At 41.0% G+C, this 20,499-nt stretch overlaps 2 protein-coding genes across 5 annotated transcripts in view; one reads left to right on the top strand and one right to left on the bottom strand.

The window, feature by feature from the left end:
* The window catches only part of LOC134812021 (probable E3 ubiquitin-protein ligase HECTD4), an 86,174-nt gene that overhangs the window by 50,881 nt on the left and 14,794 nt on the right, over window positions 1-20,499 (top strand). For all 4 annotated transcript variants that reach the window (XM_063819197.1, XM_063819196.1, XM_063819199.1 and 1 more), the window contains exons 34-40: window positions 6,062-6,189; window positions 6,339-6,588; window positions 6,761-6,841; window positions 10,762-10,859; window positions 18,380-18,587; window positions 18,796-18,917; window positions 20,015-20,169. In XM_063819197.1, the coding sequence (XP_063675267.1) occupies window positions 6,062-6,189; window positions 6,339-6,588; window positions 6,761-6,841; window positions 10,762-10,859; window positions 18,380-18,587; window positions 18,796-18,917; window positions 20,015-20,169 (1,042 nt within the window). The remainder of the gene's footprint in view (window positions 1-6,061; window positions 6,190-6,338; window positions 6,589-6,760; window positions 6,842-10,761; window positions 10,860-18,379; window positions 18,588-18,795; window positions 18,918-20,014; window positions 20,170-20,499) is intronic.
* Window positions 10,998-11,751, bottom strand: LOC134812024 (uncharacterized). Its single transcript, XM_063819201.1, has one exon. It carries the CDS (start codon window positions 11,693-11,695, stop codon window positions 11,138-11,140), a length of 558 nt encoding a protein of 185 aa, XP_063675271.1. The 5' UTR covers window positions 11,696-11,751; the 3' UTR covers window positions 10,998-11,137.

The following is a 20,499-nucleotide window of genomic DNA, read 5'->3' as shown; positions in this document are numbered from 1 at the left end:
GGCTGGAAGGTAAGGCCAAAAAAGGAAGTAGTATCAATTAAAATACTCATTATTATTTATAACTATCATCGTAATAATGAACTGTTGACAGAATACCTTGCTGCTACTTCAATAATCATAAAATTGTATCCCTCCTAATCCTAGAAGCCATTAGAACAAAACAGTCAGATTTGTTGGTCAATGTTCATGATCTCGCCAGTTTTGGAATTGCCGATCTGAATTCTGAACGGCGAATATTGTTAGAATTCTGCCAAAAACTGTGTTAAACATAATCACACATTATTATGCAGCTCAGACCATCAAGTATTCGTCAGCAAATTAAGCAAACGTGACCTATGTATATAATTATATCATATTTTATCACTAGCCAGTGATAGTCTGGTGTCTTTATATCGTGCCGTACATCAGAGTCATTCCTACCGTCACTACTGAATTATGATTTTATGATAATATAATGTAATAAAGTCCCCTTACTGAAAGGATCAAGAAAGCACGATGGAAGATGCTTGGGCACGTTCTCAGAAGCGGTGATGACACTCCCGCTTTCTTATCTTTTAGATTTGTATGTTTACGATGTCTTGACTACAAAGGAAAGAGGGGCAGACCTCGTTCAAATTTATTTGATTTATTATTAAAAGACATTATGACGAAGAATATTATTGTGATTGTAAATAAAAGATTTAGTTTAAGTAATTTCAGCGATTTAGTGTACAAAGCTCATGATAGACGTTTATGGAGAAGCTATGGGTGAGTCGAGACTACTCGGCTACTCGATTTTATGATTTATTTCCTATTATCTTGTGTTTGCTGTATATAGTTGATTAATAATTGATAATAATAATGTAATAAATAATATTAGTATAATATAATACTATAATACCTCCGCCACTGAGTGCTGCGCGCTATAATTCCCGACAGCTTGCTGGAGGGAATTTGCGGGCACGAAGTTGCGGAGGTATTATATTTTATAATACGTTCCGGTTCCGATTGCAGAAGGGGTGTAATCCGATACGTGCGCATCATACAATATAGTGTCTAATATATAGAACGCCAGTGTTATTTGTTTTGAAACTTGCCGCCAGCCAGTCTGAGTCTGGGCTGATAATACCCTCGCTTCTCTTGCGGGAAAAATGAGCAAATTATCAGCCCTCGGTGTCCCCGAGTTTTAGTGGATATAATTCCCGGAAGGTATTATAATTATTATGCACGTTCGCGCAGTTCGTTGTGAGGAACAGTTACGCTTATAATTAAATCTACATAGTTGAAATTATAAGCAGACTCATGTCAGGCTGGGGGGATGGTGACTAGCACTGATGGCTGTGAGTTATCCAACATGTATATATAATATTCATTGGAGACATCTTTTATATTGGATACTAAGGAAGGTTACCCATATTATCTTAAAAAACTTCCTGAAATTTGGATTTGAGGCAACGCGTAGAAGGGTGAAATCTGTTATCCTGTTAACTGTTTTAGAGCTGTAAGGGGTCATTTATAAAAACTTAGTATATGCTAAGGTTTACACTCTTGATTCTTGGCTTCATTTGGGTGAGTCTGAAAATTTGTGTTCATAAACGTTATCCAGGCTATCCAGTTCAGACTCTTGGCTCGGATAACTAGCTTACTGACTTACTCGGTTCACTTACTTACTTTAGGTACTTTAGGTTAGTTTGGCAGGGATCGCTTTCAGCCTACGAGTGGTAATCGTAAAATATTTCTGGATTTTTCTCTGTTGAACTGGAAGCAAACAAGAGAACGGGCGAAGAGAGTAGGAGTATAAAATGGGAGAGTAGTGTTCACGAGATTGGTCTCATTGTTGTGCTAATTTTTACAGTCCTCAAACTACTGTATTGTTTCGCCCATTGTTCTATGGACGATTATGTGATTAAAGGTGGAAGCCAAAACGTTTGTGTGTGGCTTGGATACTTATTAAGGTGTATGGCATCACGGCTAGGGAACTAGCTACTGGGTGAGTTGGCAATAAACTCACTGTTGAACTCACAGCTGTTAAGGTTAAGATCACAATGTGCTGCACGGTGTTACCATGTCCATCTGCCATATGTATTATACAGGGTGACCCAAAAGTGACTACCCACACGCAACCCTTAAAAATAACTCACGTAATTGGCATCAGAATTGCTTTAAAATTTCAGAGAATATAGATATGGGCCAAACTTAGATTTCCTGAAATTTTCGTAATAACTTTCATCAATCACAGAGGGTGTGACACACCACTCTACCCCAGATCTAGCTCATTTCTATGTCAATTATATTCAATCCATGGATCACATGACTTATTATAGATTATACGTCACTAATTGGTGACGTGATCTGACCCCTCTTGGGGGCCGGATCAGTTTCCTGACCCAAAGTCTCCCAGTGGTATTATCACTAGAAGCCGCACAGACCTACTATGTTATACACACAGTACAAACCAACTAGCAAGTCATTACCCTACGAACCAGTCTAGTGTCTACCCCTAATTCAGGAGTTTCTGCCTTATACTCGGATGATGAGCCCTCGGTCCCCACAATAAGATAATCTATAGAATTATAGTTAAAACTAGTAGTACAATTTGTGAAAATGAACTCATGGTCAATCTATAAAACACATGAAAAGCAGTGTTTCTCCTTACCCCTTAGTTTCTAGCTTTGTTATCAAAACACGTGATTCGATCACGTGATGGTATCTCATTGTAAACTGGGTTTATTTGTTTGATTACGTGTAGTATGGTAAAGTAGGGGGATCATGTTTTTTGTCCGTTTTTGTCCGTTTGGTACCTCTTCCTCCTTATATTAGTCATCCTCCTCAGTCCTCCTCCTCCTGGGTCCTCCTCATCAGTCCTCCTCCTCAGTCATCCTCCTCCTCTTCATAAGTCCTCCTTCTCCTCCTCAGTCTTCCTCCTCCTCCAAAAAATGTGTAGACTATTCTTAGTACCTAATTGAGGATTAACAATTTGAGAAAGGACCATGGTCATTAACCGGGCTACCCATTTCTGCAGATAGCCTGTTACAAATTGTGGAGAAAATTTAAATAAAAAGTTACAATTTTTGTCCGTTTTTGTCCGTTAATTTTTGTCCGTTTTGAAAATATAGGTACCAAACGGACAAAAATTAAAGGACAAAAACGGCATTTTATTTCAAAAAAAATTCGCCGAATAACCTTCCATGCCTTGACAAGTGATCGAGTGTAAACAAAATTAGGGACACCAAAACACCAGTTGACCAGTAAACTGGTCATAGCAATTACATCGGGCCCTATATGCACCTATAAGTGAAGCGACGCTGCAACCAAGACATGCTAGGTTTATTCCATTGGACTAAAAAGTTTACAGCCTAAAATATAAATATAATAGCAATGTAATTATAAACACAATGTATAAAACATATTTTTTTCATTACATATTTTATTAATTTGATATTTAGATATATAGTTAATTTAAAGATAACAAAAACTTTCAATTAAAATTAATAGCAAATCTAACTAGACTAACGAGCTAGTTAACGAATATATGACATCTAACTTTGCTCTGCAAATAAATTATCTTTCGCTGCGATTTTCGAGATTTTCGCCGCAATTTTGCCTAGTTTGGCATTTTTGGTCTAAATAATCGCGATTTTCTTTTTTCCTTGTTTAGGATACGTGATCTCGGCACTTAATCAATGATTTCGTCACCCGATCAGTGATCTTATCGGGAGCTATTCAGTAGCGGGCAATAATGAGCCTCATTAGGCGGTACCGAGCATGTTGGGGGATGACGATCTGATCACTTAAAGTGAATACTGGTAGTGATTTTCCTTAAAATCAAAGAAAGTCACGTTATAGCGCTTCGGTTGCTGTCCTAGACTCCTATGAGCAGGTTCTAACCAATCAGATCATTGTTTGGTATGACTGTATTGGATTTTCAGATATAATCTTTATCATCAGTTACTGTTCTGCAGTAAACTTTTTCAATCAATTTTTATTGTATATTGGAAACTTCAGATTGTTTGTATATTTGGAGTCTATAGAATTTCTATGGATTTTTTAAGGAATTTTTATTGAGTTTTTATAGAATTTTTAATATATCAGGGAATTTCATTTTTATAAACCTGATTTTTAAATTTGTTAGGCTGTTGAGTTTCATACTGCAATTTCTTGTAGTCATTATCCTTTCCTCTAGTCCTCTGTTAGAAAACCTGCTAACCCTTCTTGGATATCTGCTTGTTAGGTGCATCTGCCTTATTTAGTCACGTTGTATTTTACAGTTTTTATCGCCTGTTTTCTGAACAGTTTCTTGTTCCACCTCCGTCTAAGGCAAAGATGCACACTCTCGTTAATTTAAGTGTCATTTACAGCTGTGCATAAGGGTTAAATTTAAATTATTTAACCTTTTGGTGCTGTATAAAAATAACATTAATTTATTATTATTATAAAGGGTCTCAATAAGAGGTCTCGACTGCCTAGGCGTCAAACCTTGGCAGTCGGTAGTTTCCCTCTGGCCCGGGATCAGCTGACCCTAGGGACCAGAGGGTAAAGGTGTAGAGACTATGTGTATCTACAAATCTTTCGAGGTTGTTTTTACAAGAGACAGGGCTTGCTACGCAAGGGAAGGAAACCGGGAGAAACAATTACAAAATATACAAATAAATATTATAAAACCTAGCAAAAAGAAATTCAAACAATCCTACACTACTACAAATGTTTATTACATATAATGTAATACTACAATGTAATACACGATAAATAAATGCTGTATAATCAAGAAACAGGGCTTGCAGGGCAAGGGACGGAACACAGGGACTGGCTACAGAGTGTATAAAACAGTGATTCAGCAAGTACCCATTGGGTATTGCTGAATCTGACCCACAAAATACCACAATCAATACAAGAATATACAATATAACAAACATCATGTTTATACAAGAATCAGGGCATGCAGAGCAAGAGAAGAAAAATAAGAGAAAAACTCCAACACATGTATACCCCTTAGTTAGTTCAATCCCTTTAGTCATAGAGACAAACTAGTTAGAAAACTCTCGTCCTGTTCTGGGAGGCTGTACATGATTAAGGATAAAATTCCATCATCTATCCATAATTTAAGGACCTGTACCACACACTGTTTGAAAGTCACCTATCTTATGGCATTACCGTTTGGGGAGGCTAGGTGCATGTAATAATAAACTTCAACCACTATTTGTAGCCCAGAAAAAGTGTGTTCGTATCATGTTTGGTGACAAAAAAGCATACCTTGATAAATTTATGACATGTGTTTATGACATTATTATTATTATTATTGAGAGAAGAAATCTCAGATTAAGTGCCGAGATCATGTATCCGCCAGATCTTTAAAATAAATAAAAAGGTCATATCTCGGTTTAGTTGTGTGGAAGGGAGTGGTGAGTGGTGTGCCACACCCTCTGTAATTGATAAAATTTCACGAAAATTTCAGGAAATCTAAGTTTGACCCATATCTATATTTTCTGAAATTTTTAAGCAATTCTGACACCAATTACGTGAGTTATTAAAGAGTTGCGTGTGGGTAGTTACTTTTGGGCCATCATAATGACATAATTACGAACTGTTGACAGAATACCTTGCTACTACTTCAATAATCATAAAATTGGTCCCCTCCTAATCCTAGAAGCCAATAAGAACAAAACAATCAGATTTGTTGCCTGTTGGTAAATGTTCATCACGCCAGTTTTGAAATTGCTGATCTGAATTCTGAACGGCAAATATTGTTAGAATTTTGCCAAAAACTGTGATTCACACATGATTAATGATTATGCAGCTCAAACCATCAAGTATTCGTCGGCAAATTAAGCAAAAGTGACCTATGCATATAATTATATCATATTTTATCACTAGCCAGTGATAGTCTGATGTCTTTATATCGTGCCGTACATCAGAGTCATTCCTACCGTCACTATTGAATTATAATATTATAATAATATAATATAGTAAATATTATTATAATATGATTATTATGCACGTGCAATTATTGCGCATTATATGTTTCGGTTTTGAACGTGCCTCATTTGCCCCCGCACCACATGTTAACCCCTCCTCCTCCTCCCAGGTATCGGCTGGACAGCTGCAAACCCAGCTGTTGGTCGTGTTTACTTCACCCTAAACGGTGCTGTCCTACAAGGGGAGCAGCAAGACGTTCCTGCTGGTCTCTTCCCTGTCATACATGTCCACAGAAAGGTAGGTTACCCCAAGATTAGCGGTTATTCAACGAAGATTTGATGGATTAAAAAATTAAAACAACGCTAATCAAACGAGTTGTTGGACGTATTTTGGGGCAATTTTTAGAAAATAGCGGATTATTATATAACTAACAATCATCAACTCAGGGCGTTAGAGTAAGAGCTAATTTCGGAACCCAGCCCTTTAAATACACACCTTGCGAGACCCCCAACGAAGGAACACCGGCTGTGAGCCCTGCTGCTAGTGAGGAACGGCTCAGCGAGATCCTCCCCATTGGTGCTTTCAGTGAGACTGAAAGTGAAAGCGAAAGTGTTGGTGGAGGTGTGACGTCATCACGAGCTGGGAGTGCCGCTAAGATCCCAGTTCATGACGCCCCACAACAGCTACCCATGCCAGGTAAATTTTACATCAGAATTATTCTTTCGGTACTTCTCGCTAACTCCTTCGTTTATAGTTTCCAATAGAAATGGAATATAGAAATACTTAAATACTCATTTACATAAATAACACACGGAATTTGTCGATGTAAAGTTGAAACAATATATTAAAAGAACACACAAATCTGCAGAGTACAACACCAGTTCCAGCTCCAAGTGTAAACTTCCTGCTGGTTACACTGCCCTGGTAGAGACTGGTCCTAATACCAAAGGTTTGTCTCCGGTCACCACCTAAATGTAACTTAACTCACCTGTAAATTGACATAATCATACATACATACATCAGTGGATTCTCCGCTCTTGTGATACAAGCTGTGAGGTGTGTCATGTGTGATATATATGGGGGGGGGGGATCATGTTTTTTGTCCGTTTGGCAGCTATATTTTCAAAACGGACAAAAAATAAAGCGGACAAAAACGGACAAAAAATAACAAAAATTGAAATAACATTTAGATGCTTCCTCCTCCTCCTCCTCCTCCTCCTCCTCCTCCTCCTCCTCCTCCTCCTCCTCCTCCTCCTCCTCCTCCTCCTCCTCCACCTCCTCAGTCATCCTCCTCAGTCCTCCTCCTCAGTCCTCCTCCTCCTGAGTCCTCCTCCTGGGTCCTCCTCCTCAGTCCTCCTCCTCCTCCTCTTCATCCTCCTCCTCTTCCTCCTCAGTCCTCAGTCCTTCTCCTCAGTCCTCCTCCTCATCCTTCTCCTCAGTCCTCTTCAGTCCTCCTCCTCAGTCCTCCCCCAGTCGCCCTCCTCCTCCTTCTATTCAGTCCTCCTCCTCATCCTCCTCAGTTCTCTTCAGTCCTCCTCCTTCTCAGTCCTCCTGAGTCCTGCTCCTGAGTCCTGCTCCTGAGTCCTCCTCCTGAGTCCTCTTCCTGAGTCCTCCTCCTCCTCCTCCCCCTCCCTCTCAGTCATCCTCCTCAGCCATCCTCCTCAGTCCTCCTCAGTCCTCCTCAGTCCTCCTCAGTCCTCCTCAGTCCTCCTCCTCTGCAGTCCTCATCATCCTCCTCAGTCCTCGTCCTCCTGGGTCCTCCTCCTCCTCTTCATCCTCCTCCTCTTCCTCCTCAGTCCTCAGTCCTTCTCCTTAGTCCTCCTCCTCATCCTTCACGTCAGTCCTCCTCCTCCTCAGTCCTCCCCCAGTCCCCCTCCTCCTCCTATTCAGTCCTCCTCCTCCTCCTCCTCAGTTCTCCTCCTTCTCATTCCTCCTTCTGAGTCCTCCTCATTCCTCCTTCTTAGTCCTCCTCCTCCTCTTTCTCCTGAGTCCTTCTCCTGGGTCCTCTTTCTCCTCCTCCTCCTCAGTTCTCCTCCTCCTCCCTCTCAGTCATCCTCCTCAGTCATCCTCCTCAGCCATCCTCCTCAGCCATCCTCCTCAGCGATCCTCCTCAGCGATCCTCCTCAGTACTCCTCAGTCCTCCTCCTTCTCAGTCCTCCTCAGTCCTCCTCCTCAGTCATCCTTCTCCTCCTCCTCCTCCTGGGGGGACAAAAACGGACAAAAAATAACAAAAATGGAAATAATATTTATAAGCTTCCTCCTCCTCCTCCTCCTCCTCCTCCTCAGTCTTCCTCAGTCATCCTCCTCCTCCTCCTGAGTCCTCCTCCTGGGTCCTCCTCCTGGGACCTCCTCCTCTTGGGTCCACCTCCTCTTCATCCTCCTCCTCTTCCTCCTCAGTCCTCAGTCCTCCTCCTCAGCTCAGTCCTCCTTCTCAGTCCTCCTCATCCTTTTCCTCAGTCCTCCTCCTCCTCAGTCCTGCCCAGTCCCCCTCCTCCTATTCACTCCTCCTCCTCCTCCTCAGTCCTCCTCCTCCTCAGTCCTCCTCCTCCTCAGTCCTCCTCCTTCTCAGTCCTCCTCCTCCTCCTCAGTCCTCCTCCTCAGTCATCCTCTTCAGTCCTCCTCCTCCTCCTCCTGGGTCCTCCTCCTGGGTCCTTCTCCTCCTGGGTCTTCCTGATCCTCCTCAGTCCTCTTCCTCCTCCCCTCCTCAGTCCTTCTTTTACTCCTCCTCGTCCTCAACAGTCCTCCTTCTCCCCAGTCCTCCTCCTCCTCCTCCTGGGGCCGTTTCCTGGGTCCTCCTCCTGGGTCCTCATCCTCCTGGGTCCTCCTCCTCCTGCTTCTCCTCCTCAGTCCTCCTCCTCCTCAGTCCTCCTCCTTCTCAGTCCTCCTCCTCCTCCTCAGTCCTCCTCCTCCTCAGTCATCCTCCTCAGTCCTCCTCCTCCTCTCCTCCTGGGTCCTCCTCCTCCTGGGTCTTCCTGATCATCCTCAGTCCTCTTCCTCCTCCCCTCCTCAGTCCTTCTTTTACTCCTCCTCGTCCTCAACAGTCCTCCTTCTCCCCAGTCCTCCTCCTCCTCCTCCTGGGGCCGTTTCCTGGGTCCTCCTCCTGGGTCCTCATCCTCCTGGGTCCTCCTCCTCCTGCTTCTCCTCCTCAGTCCTTCTCCTCCTCAGTCCTTCTCCTCCTCAGTCCTTCTCCTCTTCCTCCTCCTCCTCAGTCTTCCTCATATTCCTTAGTCCTCCCCCAGTCACCCTCCTCCTCATCCTCATCCTCCTCATCAGTCCTCCTCCTCACTCCTCAGTCCTTCTCCTCCTCCTCCTCCTCCTTTTCCTGGTTCCTCCTCCTCAGTCCGCATTCTCCTCCTCAGTCCTTCTCAGTCCTTTCCCCAGTCACCCTCCTCCTCATCCTCCTCCTCAGTCCTCCTTCTCCTTAGTCCTCCTCCTCAGTCCTCCTCCTCCTCCTCCTGGGTTCTCCTCCTGGATCCCTCTTCTCCTCCTCAGTCCTTCTCCTCCTCCTCAGTTATCCTCCTCCTCCTCCTTCTCCTCCTGGGTCCTCCTCTTTTTCCTCACCAGTCCTCCTCCTCAGTCCTCCTCAGTCCTCCTCCTCCTTCTGGGGCCTTTTCCTGTGTCCTCATCCTCCTGGGTCCTCCTCCTCAGTCCTCCTCTTCCTTCTCCTCAGTCCTTCTCCTCCTCAGTCCTTCTCCTCTTCCTCCTCCTCAGTCTTCCTCCTCCTCCTCAATCCTTTCCCCAGTCACCCTCCTCCTCATCCTCATCCTCCTCATCAGTCCTCCTTCTCCTTCTCAGTCCTCCTTCTCAGTCCTCCTCTTCTTCCTGGTTCCTCCTCCTGGGTCCTCCTTCTCCTCCTCAGTCCTCCTCCTCTTCCTCCTCCTGGGTCCTCCTGATCCTCCTCAGTCTTCTTCCTCCTTCTACTCCTCAGTCCTCCTCCTCCTCAATCCTCCTCTTCCTCCTAAGTCCTCCCCTCCTCAGTCCTCCTAAGTCCTCCCCTTCTCAGTCCTCCTCCTCATCAGTCCTCTTCACCAGTCCTCCTCCTCAGTCCTCCTTATCCTCATCCTTCATCTCCTTTCTCCTCATCCTCCTCATACACCTCCTTCTCCTCATCAGTCCTCCTCCTCACTCCTCAGTCCTTCTCCTCCTCCTCCTCCTCCTCGTCCTTAGTCCTCTTTATCAGTCCTCATCAGTCCTCATCGGTCCTCCTCCTCCCCAGTCCTCCTCATGGGGCCTTTTCCTGGGTCCTCCTCCTGGGTCCTCCTCCTCTTGGGTCCTCTTCCTCTTGAGTCCTTCTTCTCCTCCTCCTCCTATTCATTCCTCCTCCTCAGTTCTCCTTCTCAGTCTCACTCCTCCTCAGCCCCCCTCCTCTCCCTCCTCAGTCCCCCTCCTCAGTCCCCCCTCCTCCTTTTCCTCTCTTTCATCTCTCAATAATTTGTTCAATTTATAATTATTGTTGGTGTTATTGTTAACATAATTTATTGTTATATACTAAAATGTTTTTAAGCGCATTTGAGTCTGACTCAAAATGTGCTCAAGAATCTTTGTGTTTAACAAAGTTTTACTCTCCAGTAATAAAACTTTTCATCCCTTTTTATGTTATTAAAAAATGTGTAGACTATTCTTTGTGCCTAATTGAAGATTAAAAGTTTGAGGAAGGACCTTGGTCATTAACCGGGCTACCCATTTCTGCAGATAGCCTGTTACAAATTGTGGAGAAAATTTAAATCAAAAGTTACAATTTTTGTCCGTTTTTGTCCGTTTTTGTCCGTTTGGCAGCTATATTTTCAAAACGGACAAAAATTAACGGACAAAAACGGACAAAAAATAACATGATCCCCCCCTATATATATATATATATATCCGTTACAGGGAGTATAGTGGATGACGAGGAGGCAGTGCTAGAAGAAGAGGTGGAGGAACAGAGACAAGACCATTATGCTCTCTTGGTACGAGCATGGGAAGCCAAGGTCAGTCCCTGCTGGAGTATGCTGTATGATTACCCTTTTATTGTGATCTCCTTTGGATCGTGACTAGCTAGACTCATTTGTATAATTTGTTGTTTTTCCATTCTTGTCTACATTATATTACGAGAAATAAAACAAATGTATCGGTATAATGAAAATTTGTATAACAATTTGTTGTCAAAAAATGTCTACTATTTCACAAAAATGAAGCGATCAAAAGGCTACCATCTATGATCTGATTAACTAGTGTTCAATCTATCGGCGCTAACATTTCATTGCCATTAAGCTTTCCTGCAGCAACAAAAGCGGTAGTACCAATTACCGGTGTCGATATTTTTGAACACGTCATCTCCTCCCGCTTTCACCTCGTCAAACTTCTCGTTCGTGTTCCCAGGAGTTCCACACCCGTAGTTGAAGAAGTGTCCCAGTCTCTGTGAGTAGGACTGAGCTTTTCCAATGTAACCACTGACGGAGATGTCAGCGTCACACAGGTTGAACACGGTATCTCCGCAGACAGCGGTACAACTTCTCGTGTTTTCTTTAGCGATGACAGCGTTTCCCCAAGGTCCGCTGCCTCCAGTAGCTGTGCTTCCTCTGCAAGCAGCAGCTGCTGCCATGTGGAGAGCTTGCCAGGCGTGTGCTTGATCCAGTTTCACTCGTTCTGCCTCCATTTTGTCTATTCGGGCTGTCATGTTTGCGATCGCCGACTCTGTTTCTTCAAGGACTGAGGAAAAAGCGCCTTCTAGAGTTGCAATATCATTTTTGAGGTTCTTTATCTTAGATCCTCCAGTCACCGCGGTGAGAAGTACCGTGAAGAATACTACGCTGAAGCACTTCATCGTTAACAGTTTAAGAGATTAGATTGAGTAATGAGAAATAACGATAATGAAGAGAGTCCACAACTCGTTGCAGACCAGCAACAAAATATAAAGTGACATGTTTTGATGTTGCCAAATCTTTCTCTTTGCTGTTCCGATCCACAATCCAGATGACAATGAAACTTCGACCAGTTTGGGACAATAAAACAGACTTAGAACGAAATTTCATGTTGTGTTTACTGTTAATGTAAGTATTATATTGTAAATATCTATCAACTTACACAAACACACATATCATCATATGGTCAGACAGTCTCTCCTCTATTCAAGCTATATCCTCACCTTCAACGAGGAGTAGAACTACTAGAGACTGCTACGACACCCTCAATACACTCGGATCCACTAACACCTTAGAGATCAGATGGATAGCAGCACACATCGGATTGTGGGGTAATGAAAAAGCAGACGAGCTGGCCAAAAATGGCACAACCAGTGAATCCACTTTGAATTGCCCAATTCCACAATCTTACATCAAACGCCTGATCAACGACAAAGTCACAAAACTTAATCAAGAATCATGGATTACTAATGGTCCCAGACACACTAAACTGACACTTGGACATAAAAACATCAACATCATCAAAAATCTCAACACTACACTCAGTAACAACAGACAAAATTACAGAACTGCAGTGCACCTCATCACGGGACATTGTGGCCTCAACAAACACCTACACACCATTCACAAATCAGACACAAGTGCTTGTCCTAAATGCGGCGACGGAGAGGAGACTGTCTCACACTTTCTCGGACAGTGCCCGGCTATTGCCCAAATAAGAGGTCAATATTTCCGGGACTACTACCTCTCTGTCAATGACATATTCGACAACCAACACATCTCCACCATTGTCAACTTTACAAACCACACTAAACGCTTAGTGGTGCCGGAGGAGTTGGACCAGACAGGTGTAACATAGCGACTACTTTAACGCCGTCTTGTTTCGCCCCTCTCTTCCACACTCAACCACCACTTAAGCGTTTATCTATAACACACCCCACAAAACTTACCATCATCCGTGATTACACATCTTGATTCCACTGGCATCCTCCCACAGGACTGCCATACCCCAGAGGTAGGCAAAGCATCCATATGCTATCCTCTCGTGGGCCAACCAGGCCCAGCCTCTCTTTAAAAAAAAAGAAGAAAAAAAAAAGTATTATATTGATCAAACTTGATCCGGCTTGAATCTAACTCACACGGGGACCTCAGACTGTCCATTGTTTTATAAAGTTCATAGACAAGTGAGAAGCTGGCGCTGTCTAGTAGAGTTTAATATAAAAACGTTCACGTTCGCAACTCATCGGCGATGTTTTATTTCAAATAAAAATATGGAACTGGTACCACCCGTTATACTCCCCTCCTATCATATTTTATAAACTTAAAGTACCCCTAGCTGTAGCTCTGTAGTACAACGCGTTTTTTTTAGCCCGTTTTATCCATGGTTAAAATTGAATTGGAATATTTTGAACTAGAAATAAACCTGCCGAACGACTTTTGAAGAGTCTAAATGAAAAAAATTTTGAAGTAAAGGGGATATAAAGGCTGATGGTCGTGCTTAACCAGCACTGTTAGTCTGTGAGTCCGATAATATTAAGAACCATTAAGTCCACTGTAAAAAGTCTGTTGAATATCTTTTGTCAAGTCTTAAATAGCATTTTTCATTTTCCTATTGTAATTAATAAAGAAATCAGGATGAGATTATAAATCTGCACTTTTCCATTTGCACTCTGGTACTTTTTTATTCCACCATCCGAGTTCTTCCGTACAACTGTCACACGCTGAAATGGAAATCACAATTTAATTCGTGACTGCATACGCCATACACTGAGTACAATGAGCACATCAATTATACAGAAAACTGTTTAAATTTTCAAATAACTTAAATAAATGGTACATGATCTTTAAACCTTCTCCATCCTCGGTCGTATAGCAATACAAGGGCCCACTTGAAGAAACACTGTTGGCACTGCCTCCGTAGCAGTCGAAGTAGAGTTTAGCTCCGTGAGGGTAGGGGGCACCCGGCCACACCATGTTTAGTGGCGTGGAGATCTTACTTCCACTTTTGTAGGGTACTATCGCTAGTGCTCTCCTGGAAGATGGAAGTTGTAGGACAAGCTTTTAAACAAAATAAGATTTTTAATTTTACTCCAGGCTCCTACAAAACAATGAAACTGAATCGTAAATAGGAACTTGAAGCACATTTATTGTGTAACCTGTAAGGTAGAATGTCGTTAGCCAGATCCTTACAGCCTGGAGCACAGGTTACCAGCTGAGCTTGTGTTTTGTCAAACTTGCTGTTTTTACAGGTGAAAGTGTTGTCTCCGTCATCTTTGTACGCTCTCACGTAACCATTCCTACACGTCACTGTGTACTCTTCTGACAGAGGATATTATTACTAATAATTAATTATGTATAATTATTGTTAGTAATAATATCCCCTGTCAGAGGTTTAGTGATTATTACTAAACCTTATATTGATAAGTTCAAACCCCCGTTCAGTTAACTTCTAACAAATAAGAAAATACAAATCTTCACGGGGTTTTGATATGCACTGAACAGTGAACACCTACAAAATTCAAATGTACAATATTGGGGGAATTTAAAAGTGTAAAATTAAGAACAAGAGTTGATATCCAAACTAAACCAGGTTATTATTACGTTCATCAAACGGAGCCTTGTCCTCCTCATCTTCTCCATTCTTCTCCGGATCTATCTTATAGTGGGTAGCACTGAGATCCGGATCCGGACATCCAAGAGCACAGAACTTCTCCACACTGAACATGTCCGGTACTATGACTGTGCTGTACATACATTGTACTATCGTGTATTTATACAGCTTGTAGTCGTTTCTATCTCCTGGGGAAGGCAGATTGTTGACAGAGGGAGATTTGGTTTTAGAATGATATTGATTGGAGGAATTTGTGTTTTGCTCTCAAAAGGCACCTATAATTTACATTTGAAAGAGCAGGGAAGCATAACGCACCAACTATTTTGACGACTCCGTTAGTGAATGTTTCTTTAGGATTGACGCACCTTACTTCAATGCTAGCTCCGTTGTAAACGTATGTGTCACCTGATGAATCATGAAATGTGAGGTTAAAAGCCTCGACACATTGGACTGAGGATGGGAGAAATTTCTTTGCACTCTTCGATGAATTAGTTAACAAATAACAAACAATATTTATAGGTCCTATATTTACAATCTGTACGTTTAGCTGGTTGCACTGTTTTACTGTTAATAATACATGTACAATGTACATTGTACAATATGCTGGGCCCCTATATTCTCTACCTGCCGCGTCATTGTAGATGTGTTTGCCTGGAGTAATGGACAGCTCCTTCAGCTTCTCCTTGTTCCCCAGGCGACAATGTAGGTCCTTATTAGTCTTGTCCTTGAAGGAGGAACTGCTCCCACTAACAACACTAACTAACAACACTGAGATTAACAACACTAGCAACATGGTAACAAGCTGGAGGGTCTGTGCTTTATTTCGTGTACAATACTGGTTACATTATGGAACAAGGAAATGTGTAGAGACTGTATTGAGGTGTAGCTTGTAGGGCGCTTTTTAGATGTCTCGTCAGTATTATTGGAATTCTTAACTTATCAAATATTTCACTGAAAATACTGGGAAGCACCCTCCAAATCAAGTTATGTCCGAGTATATGTGCCCTATGTGCTGGTTCTCATTGAAACAAGTGTATTTGTGTAAAAAACGTGAACGTTTTTCAAACTTTCATTAGATAATTCTTTTATTGTAATACAAATTTCAAACTTAGCAACACTAAAGTTAACAAAACCAACATAAACTTGAAAACCTTTTTTTTATTTGAAAAACATATTTGCACCAGAAAAAATATTTTTATTTGAAAAAAAATAGCATAAACAGAATAAATACAAATGAACGTGAAAAAAAGCTCAAAAACTGCCTAGCTTTTTAACCAATCTACAAATCCAAATAATAAAAACTCTAGAGAACTTCATCAAACAGACCATTATTTCCACACGAATTCAGATAAGCTCCAAGAGTCCCAGGCAATGCCTCGTGTGCAAACCACGTTACACCACAAGTATGCGAGAGCTGGTGTAGTGCCCACGAGTAACACGTATATTTCGTAGTGAAGAGCCAGGGTTATGATGGTGAGGTAGATGAAGGTTACCAGCAGCATCTGTAGCAGGGTGGGTGAAGGAAGACGTCGGTCTGGGGAGGTGGGAGATTGTTAGACTAGATATTTAATACCACTGCCAGGAAGAATGCGTTAAGAGATATGTAGCAACAAAATTCATTCTTTAAAAAAACCGGGTTACATCACATCTGGGTAGAATATCCGCCAACTGGAGATATAAAAGATGAAAACTTAATGCAACGCACTCACTTGTAACTGGCGAGATCATTGGAGAGTCTTTGTGCTGAAGAATGTTTACACACAGTTCTAGAATGTTCGCTATGTGAAAGGACATATACAGAGGAGTACAGAGGAGTATCTGTTTTGATAGTATTTTAGAGGAAGTGGTAACAGGTTTTAGTGTGGCGTGTCTTGCTGCAGTGTACTGGTATATATTGTGGTGTTCTCTCTGCTGTGTACACCAGGGTATCAGCTCTGCCTGCTCGTGTTTCTCTATAACGGTTGTTATTTAATCAATCATTGTGGTAATGAGATCAGGCAATGTAATACTGACGTAACTGTGGTATTGTGTGGTGTATTGTACAACAAACAGAAGTGGTGGCCATTAAATTGGTTATGTGCAAAGACCTCCATTAAACTCATTAAACTTGTTAAAAGCTATTATAGTTGCCCAGCAAAACTTCAGAAACAAGCTGATAATGTATGTACCACAAATAAGGCTCCTTAACTGATGTAATATGTATCCGTCTTCATTTGAAGTGGAATTTTTTATATTAGGAATTCTTTGTATTAGGAGAAAATAAACAAAAGGAACTCTCATCTTCATTTGAAGTGGAATTTTTTATATTAGGAATTCTTTGTATTAGGAGAAAACAAACAAAAGGAACTCTCATCTTCATTTGAAGTGGAATTTTTTATATTAGGAATTCTTTGTATTAGGAGAAAACAAACAAAAGGAACTCTCATCTTCATTTGAAGTGGAATTTTTTATATTAGGAATTCTTTGTATTAGGAGAAAACAAACAAAAGGAACTTCAAACAGTAAAAATAACACCTGTGTGTGTAGAACCATGTCTCTTATAATAAGAAAGATCGTCCTGATAATGAGGGAAATGCCTAATTTACAATATACCTAATGTATAACAGGCACCATTTGTTCTATGTGGATTGGATATTCTTAATGTCAAATGTACATGTGGACATTTATTAATGCAGCATGCAAACCTAACAAAATTCAACATGCAAATAAAGAGACATCAACATTAAAGAGACATTTATGTCGTTACTATCCAGTTTCCCTGAATGGGAGGTAGCTTGAGCTAAGCTATAAGATCATCCCTTGAAATGCTAGATTACTACCAGATTTAAAAACACGACACGATTCAACAGAATGTGATTGGCTATTAGCTATATCGAACAAGGTTTAAACCGGTAATTACCAAGAGGAAGTGTAAGTTTACACTTCACGATTTACAGCAGCTCCGTGATCTCATGCAATGCACATTTAAAAACATGTAATGCAACAGCGTAGCTACACTCAAAAGTCAAAACTGAGTTGGCTCATTTCCCAATTACGGATCACTAACTGAAACACACAAATCTAGAAACACTTAGCTCCGTGGACTCTCCTACTCAAATCATATTCTTAGTTTGAGTTGGGGCCACGTTGCCAACAAACGTTGAAGAATAAACCTACCACGAAGATTTGAATTTAGGAGTAAGAGGAAGCAATTAGCAATTAAAACAAAACAGAAATGTGAAACTTAGAGTAGTGAGCACATGATCACAAATTTAACTGTTGGAACTGTTTCTGACCTCACACACGCCGGGTAAACAGATGTTATAAGAATTAACAAAACCAATTCTGATTGGGCGAAATGCACCGTGATATTGGCTTTCAGAATGATCTAATCTCTTCAGAGTTAATATTTCGAACCTAATCCTAATTCTGTAGTATGGTTGCTAACTCTATATTCAGATCTTCATATTAAATTTCCGATTACATTAAGAATAAACGTTCAGTGGAGAGAAAAGAAAGTTCATGTTACAGCGTCTCAAAAGAAGTGGAAAGTTAAACATTATATGCAAATGGTAAAGGAGTCGTTGATATAAACGGGATCTAACTTTAACGTTTAGTGTACTTGTCGTTACACGCTTAAATACCATATACGAGTTGGATCAGATGTCAAATACGAAAACTTGGTGAAGTGTACAGTAGTGTCTGTTTTCATACTTGTCGTGTCGCCGTCTAATTCGCTGTGTCGCCTCACAGATGCACAACATTACTGACTTTCTGTGTGGATCATTTGATTTGAAATTTACCATGACCAACTACCCACCGCAGATCATATATTTAGGGATATGATTGTGGTACGTATTCAAATTATTCATGTAAGTGCAGCTTCTCAGGGCCACTCTTGTCGCCTCTTCTCTTTTCACTTCTTCTTCTTCTTCTACTCTAAATACTAAACAGACTCATTAGTCTTTATCTCATTTATTTGTAAATCATTTCACAGGTGTTTCCTGTAATCAGAAGAAGGTTCCGGAACGAACAAGAGAGACGATCAGGTCTGGAACAGATCAAAGGAGCCCTGCTCTTGGGTATGACTGAGATCGCTTGTCAAACCGTAGACTTCCTGTATGAAGATAACGGTGGGAGACCCAAGGATCTGGTCCTGCCTACTCTAGATGATATCAAGGAGGACCTCGCTAAATTTACTATAGGTCAGTGGTCTGTGATAAAATACAATGACAAGTAACAACGTGTTTTAAATCTACCAACAGTTCTGTGATTGTTATGACAAGAAACAATGAAATTGCTCCTTCTAATTTCAAAGTCCACACAGGAATTATGAAACAGCTTTTATTAACGATGGATTAACTCCGTGTAGCAGAAAAACGTGTCAATATATTTAACGAATGTTACTTTCAGATCGGATAAGGACAGGGATGACGGTGGTAATTAAACCGGATCCTAACGAGGGCAACAAGTTTAGTGTCAGAGGAATGCACTACACGTACGGTCTTCATGGCATCGTCCTTGCTGTTGATTATGTGAGTGTAGACTGTAGCTTGTAATTATGATATAACTTGTCATAATGATAAATAAATAAATTCTAACAATTATTACACGCTCCGACATTAAAATATACCCAACGAAGACGAACAATAAAGTCGTTCAAGCGAGACTTAGTATGGAAATATCAAAGTTATGCACTTCTATCATCTACATCGGTTCAGGCATTATGGACAAGTATTAGGAATATCATCAAAAGTTAGGTGGAAATAAAATTTTTATGGCCTTTGATACAATTTACTTTAGTGCACAAATTTTACTTGTAGCCCGTCACAGAGTTTTGTGTTGTTATTTAGTAATCGTAGTATCCTCAAGATACTAAAGAGCAAAAGAAACTGATGATGATGATGACATTCTGTAAAATCCTTTGCCAAACATTTATCAAAACTTTCTAATCAAATTGATTGATTATGTGGACTGTGGTCTCATGTTTGTGCAAAACTCAGCCCTTAACCGGTCATATCTGTTACATCGCCTCATACAAGTTACAACTTCAGATAATCTCGCTATATCACCTCATTTTTATTCTTTTGTCAAGTACAAGTCTTAGAGTTTTAAAATTAGTTCAAATAAGTTTATAAATGATCCACAAAAAGTTCGCTGTACTAGCATCATAATTTAACGAGGCTTTAACTTTCAATCAAATTATGAAAAACATTTACATCATTTCTATTTCCGGTATAACTTTCAACATGATTCATATACTAATAAGTTTACGTGGATACCGTACTACCGTAGATTATATTCTCGGGATATGTATAGAGCACTGATCGCTAATGATGATAGTATAGGTATCTTCCAGCGTTCAATATTAAATTTCATTGTGAGATTTAGGATATAGCTTCAGAGGGCCTTTATTATTGCTGTGGATTGTTTATAACAGTTATGATGAGCGTTAGCTGATGTTGAGTCGACAGTGATTATATTATTAACTGTGGATTGTTAACGATACATATTCTGACACAAAAAAAATCAAATCATACACCACACCGGTATGATATGATTATCTACTTTAACCCCTCAATTTCCCCTGCCCCTGAAGGCCCTCCAGCTCTAACCCCTCATTACCCCTCAGTCTAACGAGTTGGTGCAAGTGGAGACCTACCTGAGACAGGAAGGTATTCTGGTAAGGTACTGGTACCCTCTAGCTGTGTTGGAGCGACCCATACACCATCAGATGAGCGCTGCTAGCACGTGCAATGTGGACGTCAAGGACTGCGTCGTGCACAGGTTGGTAACTGCGTGCACAGGTTGGTAACTGCGTGCACAGGTTGGTAACTGCAACCTGTGGAACACTTATAAAACTCTCAATACTGTTCGTAGAGAAGTCCTTTTTTATTGCCGCCAAATTAAATTATAATTCGACTATGAATCAACATACTTTATTACATGAAATTTTTGCGACACTTAATTGTGCGAGTTTCGTCAAAATCACACAAATTAATTGAGCAAACATTAAGTGACGCATATTTAATGTGCTTATAAAGTTCGCATACTTAGATTTACGGCCGTATATTTTGCATCATACGATACGATGAATGTAATTTACTATATATAAAG

Source organism: Bolinopsis microptera, chromosome 2 (assembly GCF_026151205.1).
Source record: "Bolinopsis microptera isolate Bmic1 chromosome 2, MBARI_Bmic_1.0, whole genome shotgun sequence".
Lineage (NCBI taxonomy): Eukaryota > Metazoa > Ctenophora > Tentaculata > Lobata > Bolinopsidae > Bolinopsis > Bolinopsis microptera.
The sequence above is the reverse complement of the archived record's forward strand: the minus strand, read 5'-3'. Positions and strand labels throughout refer to the sequence as shown.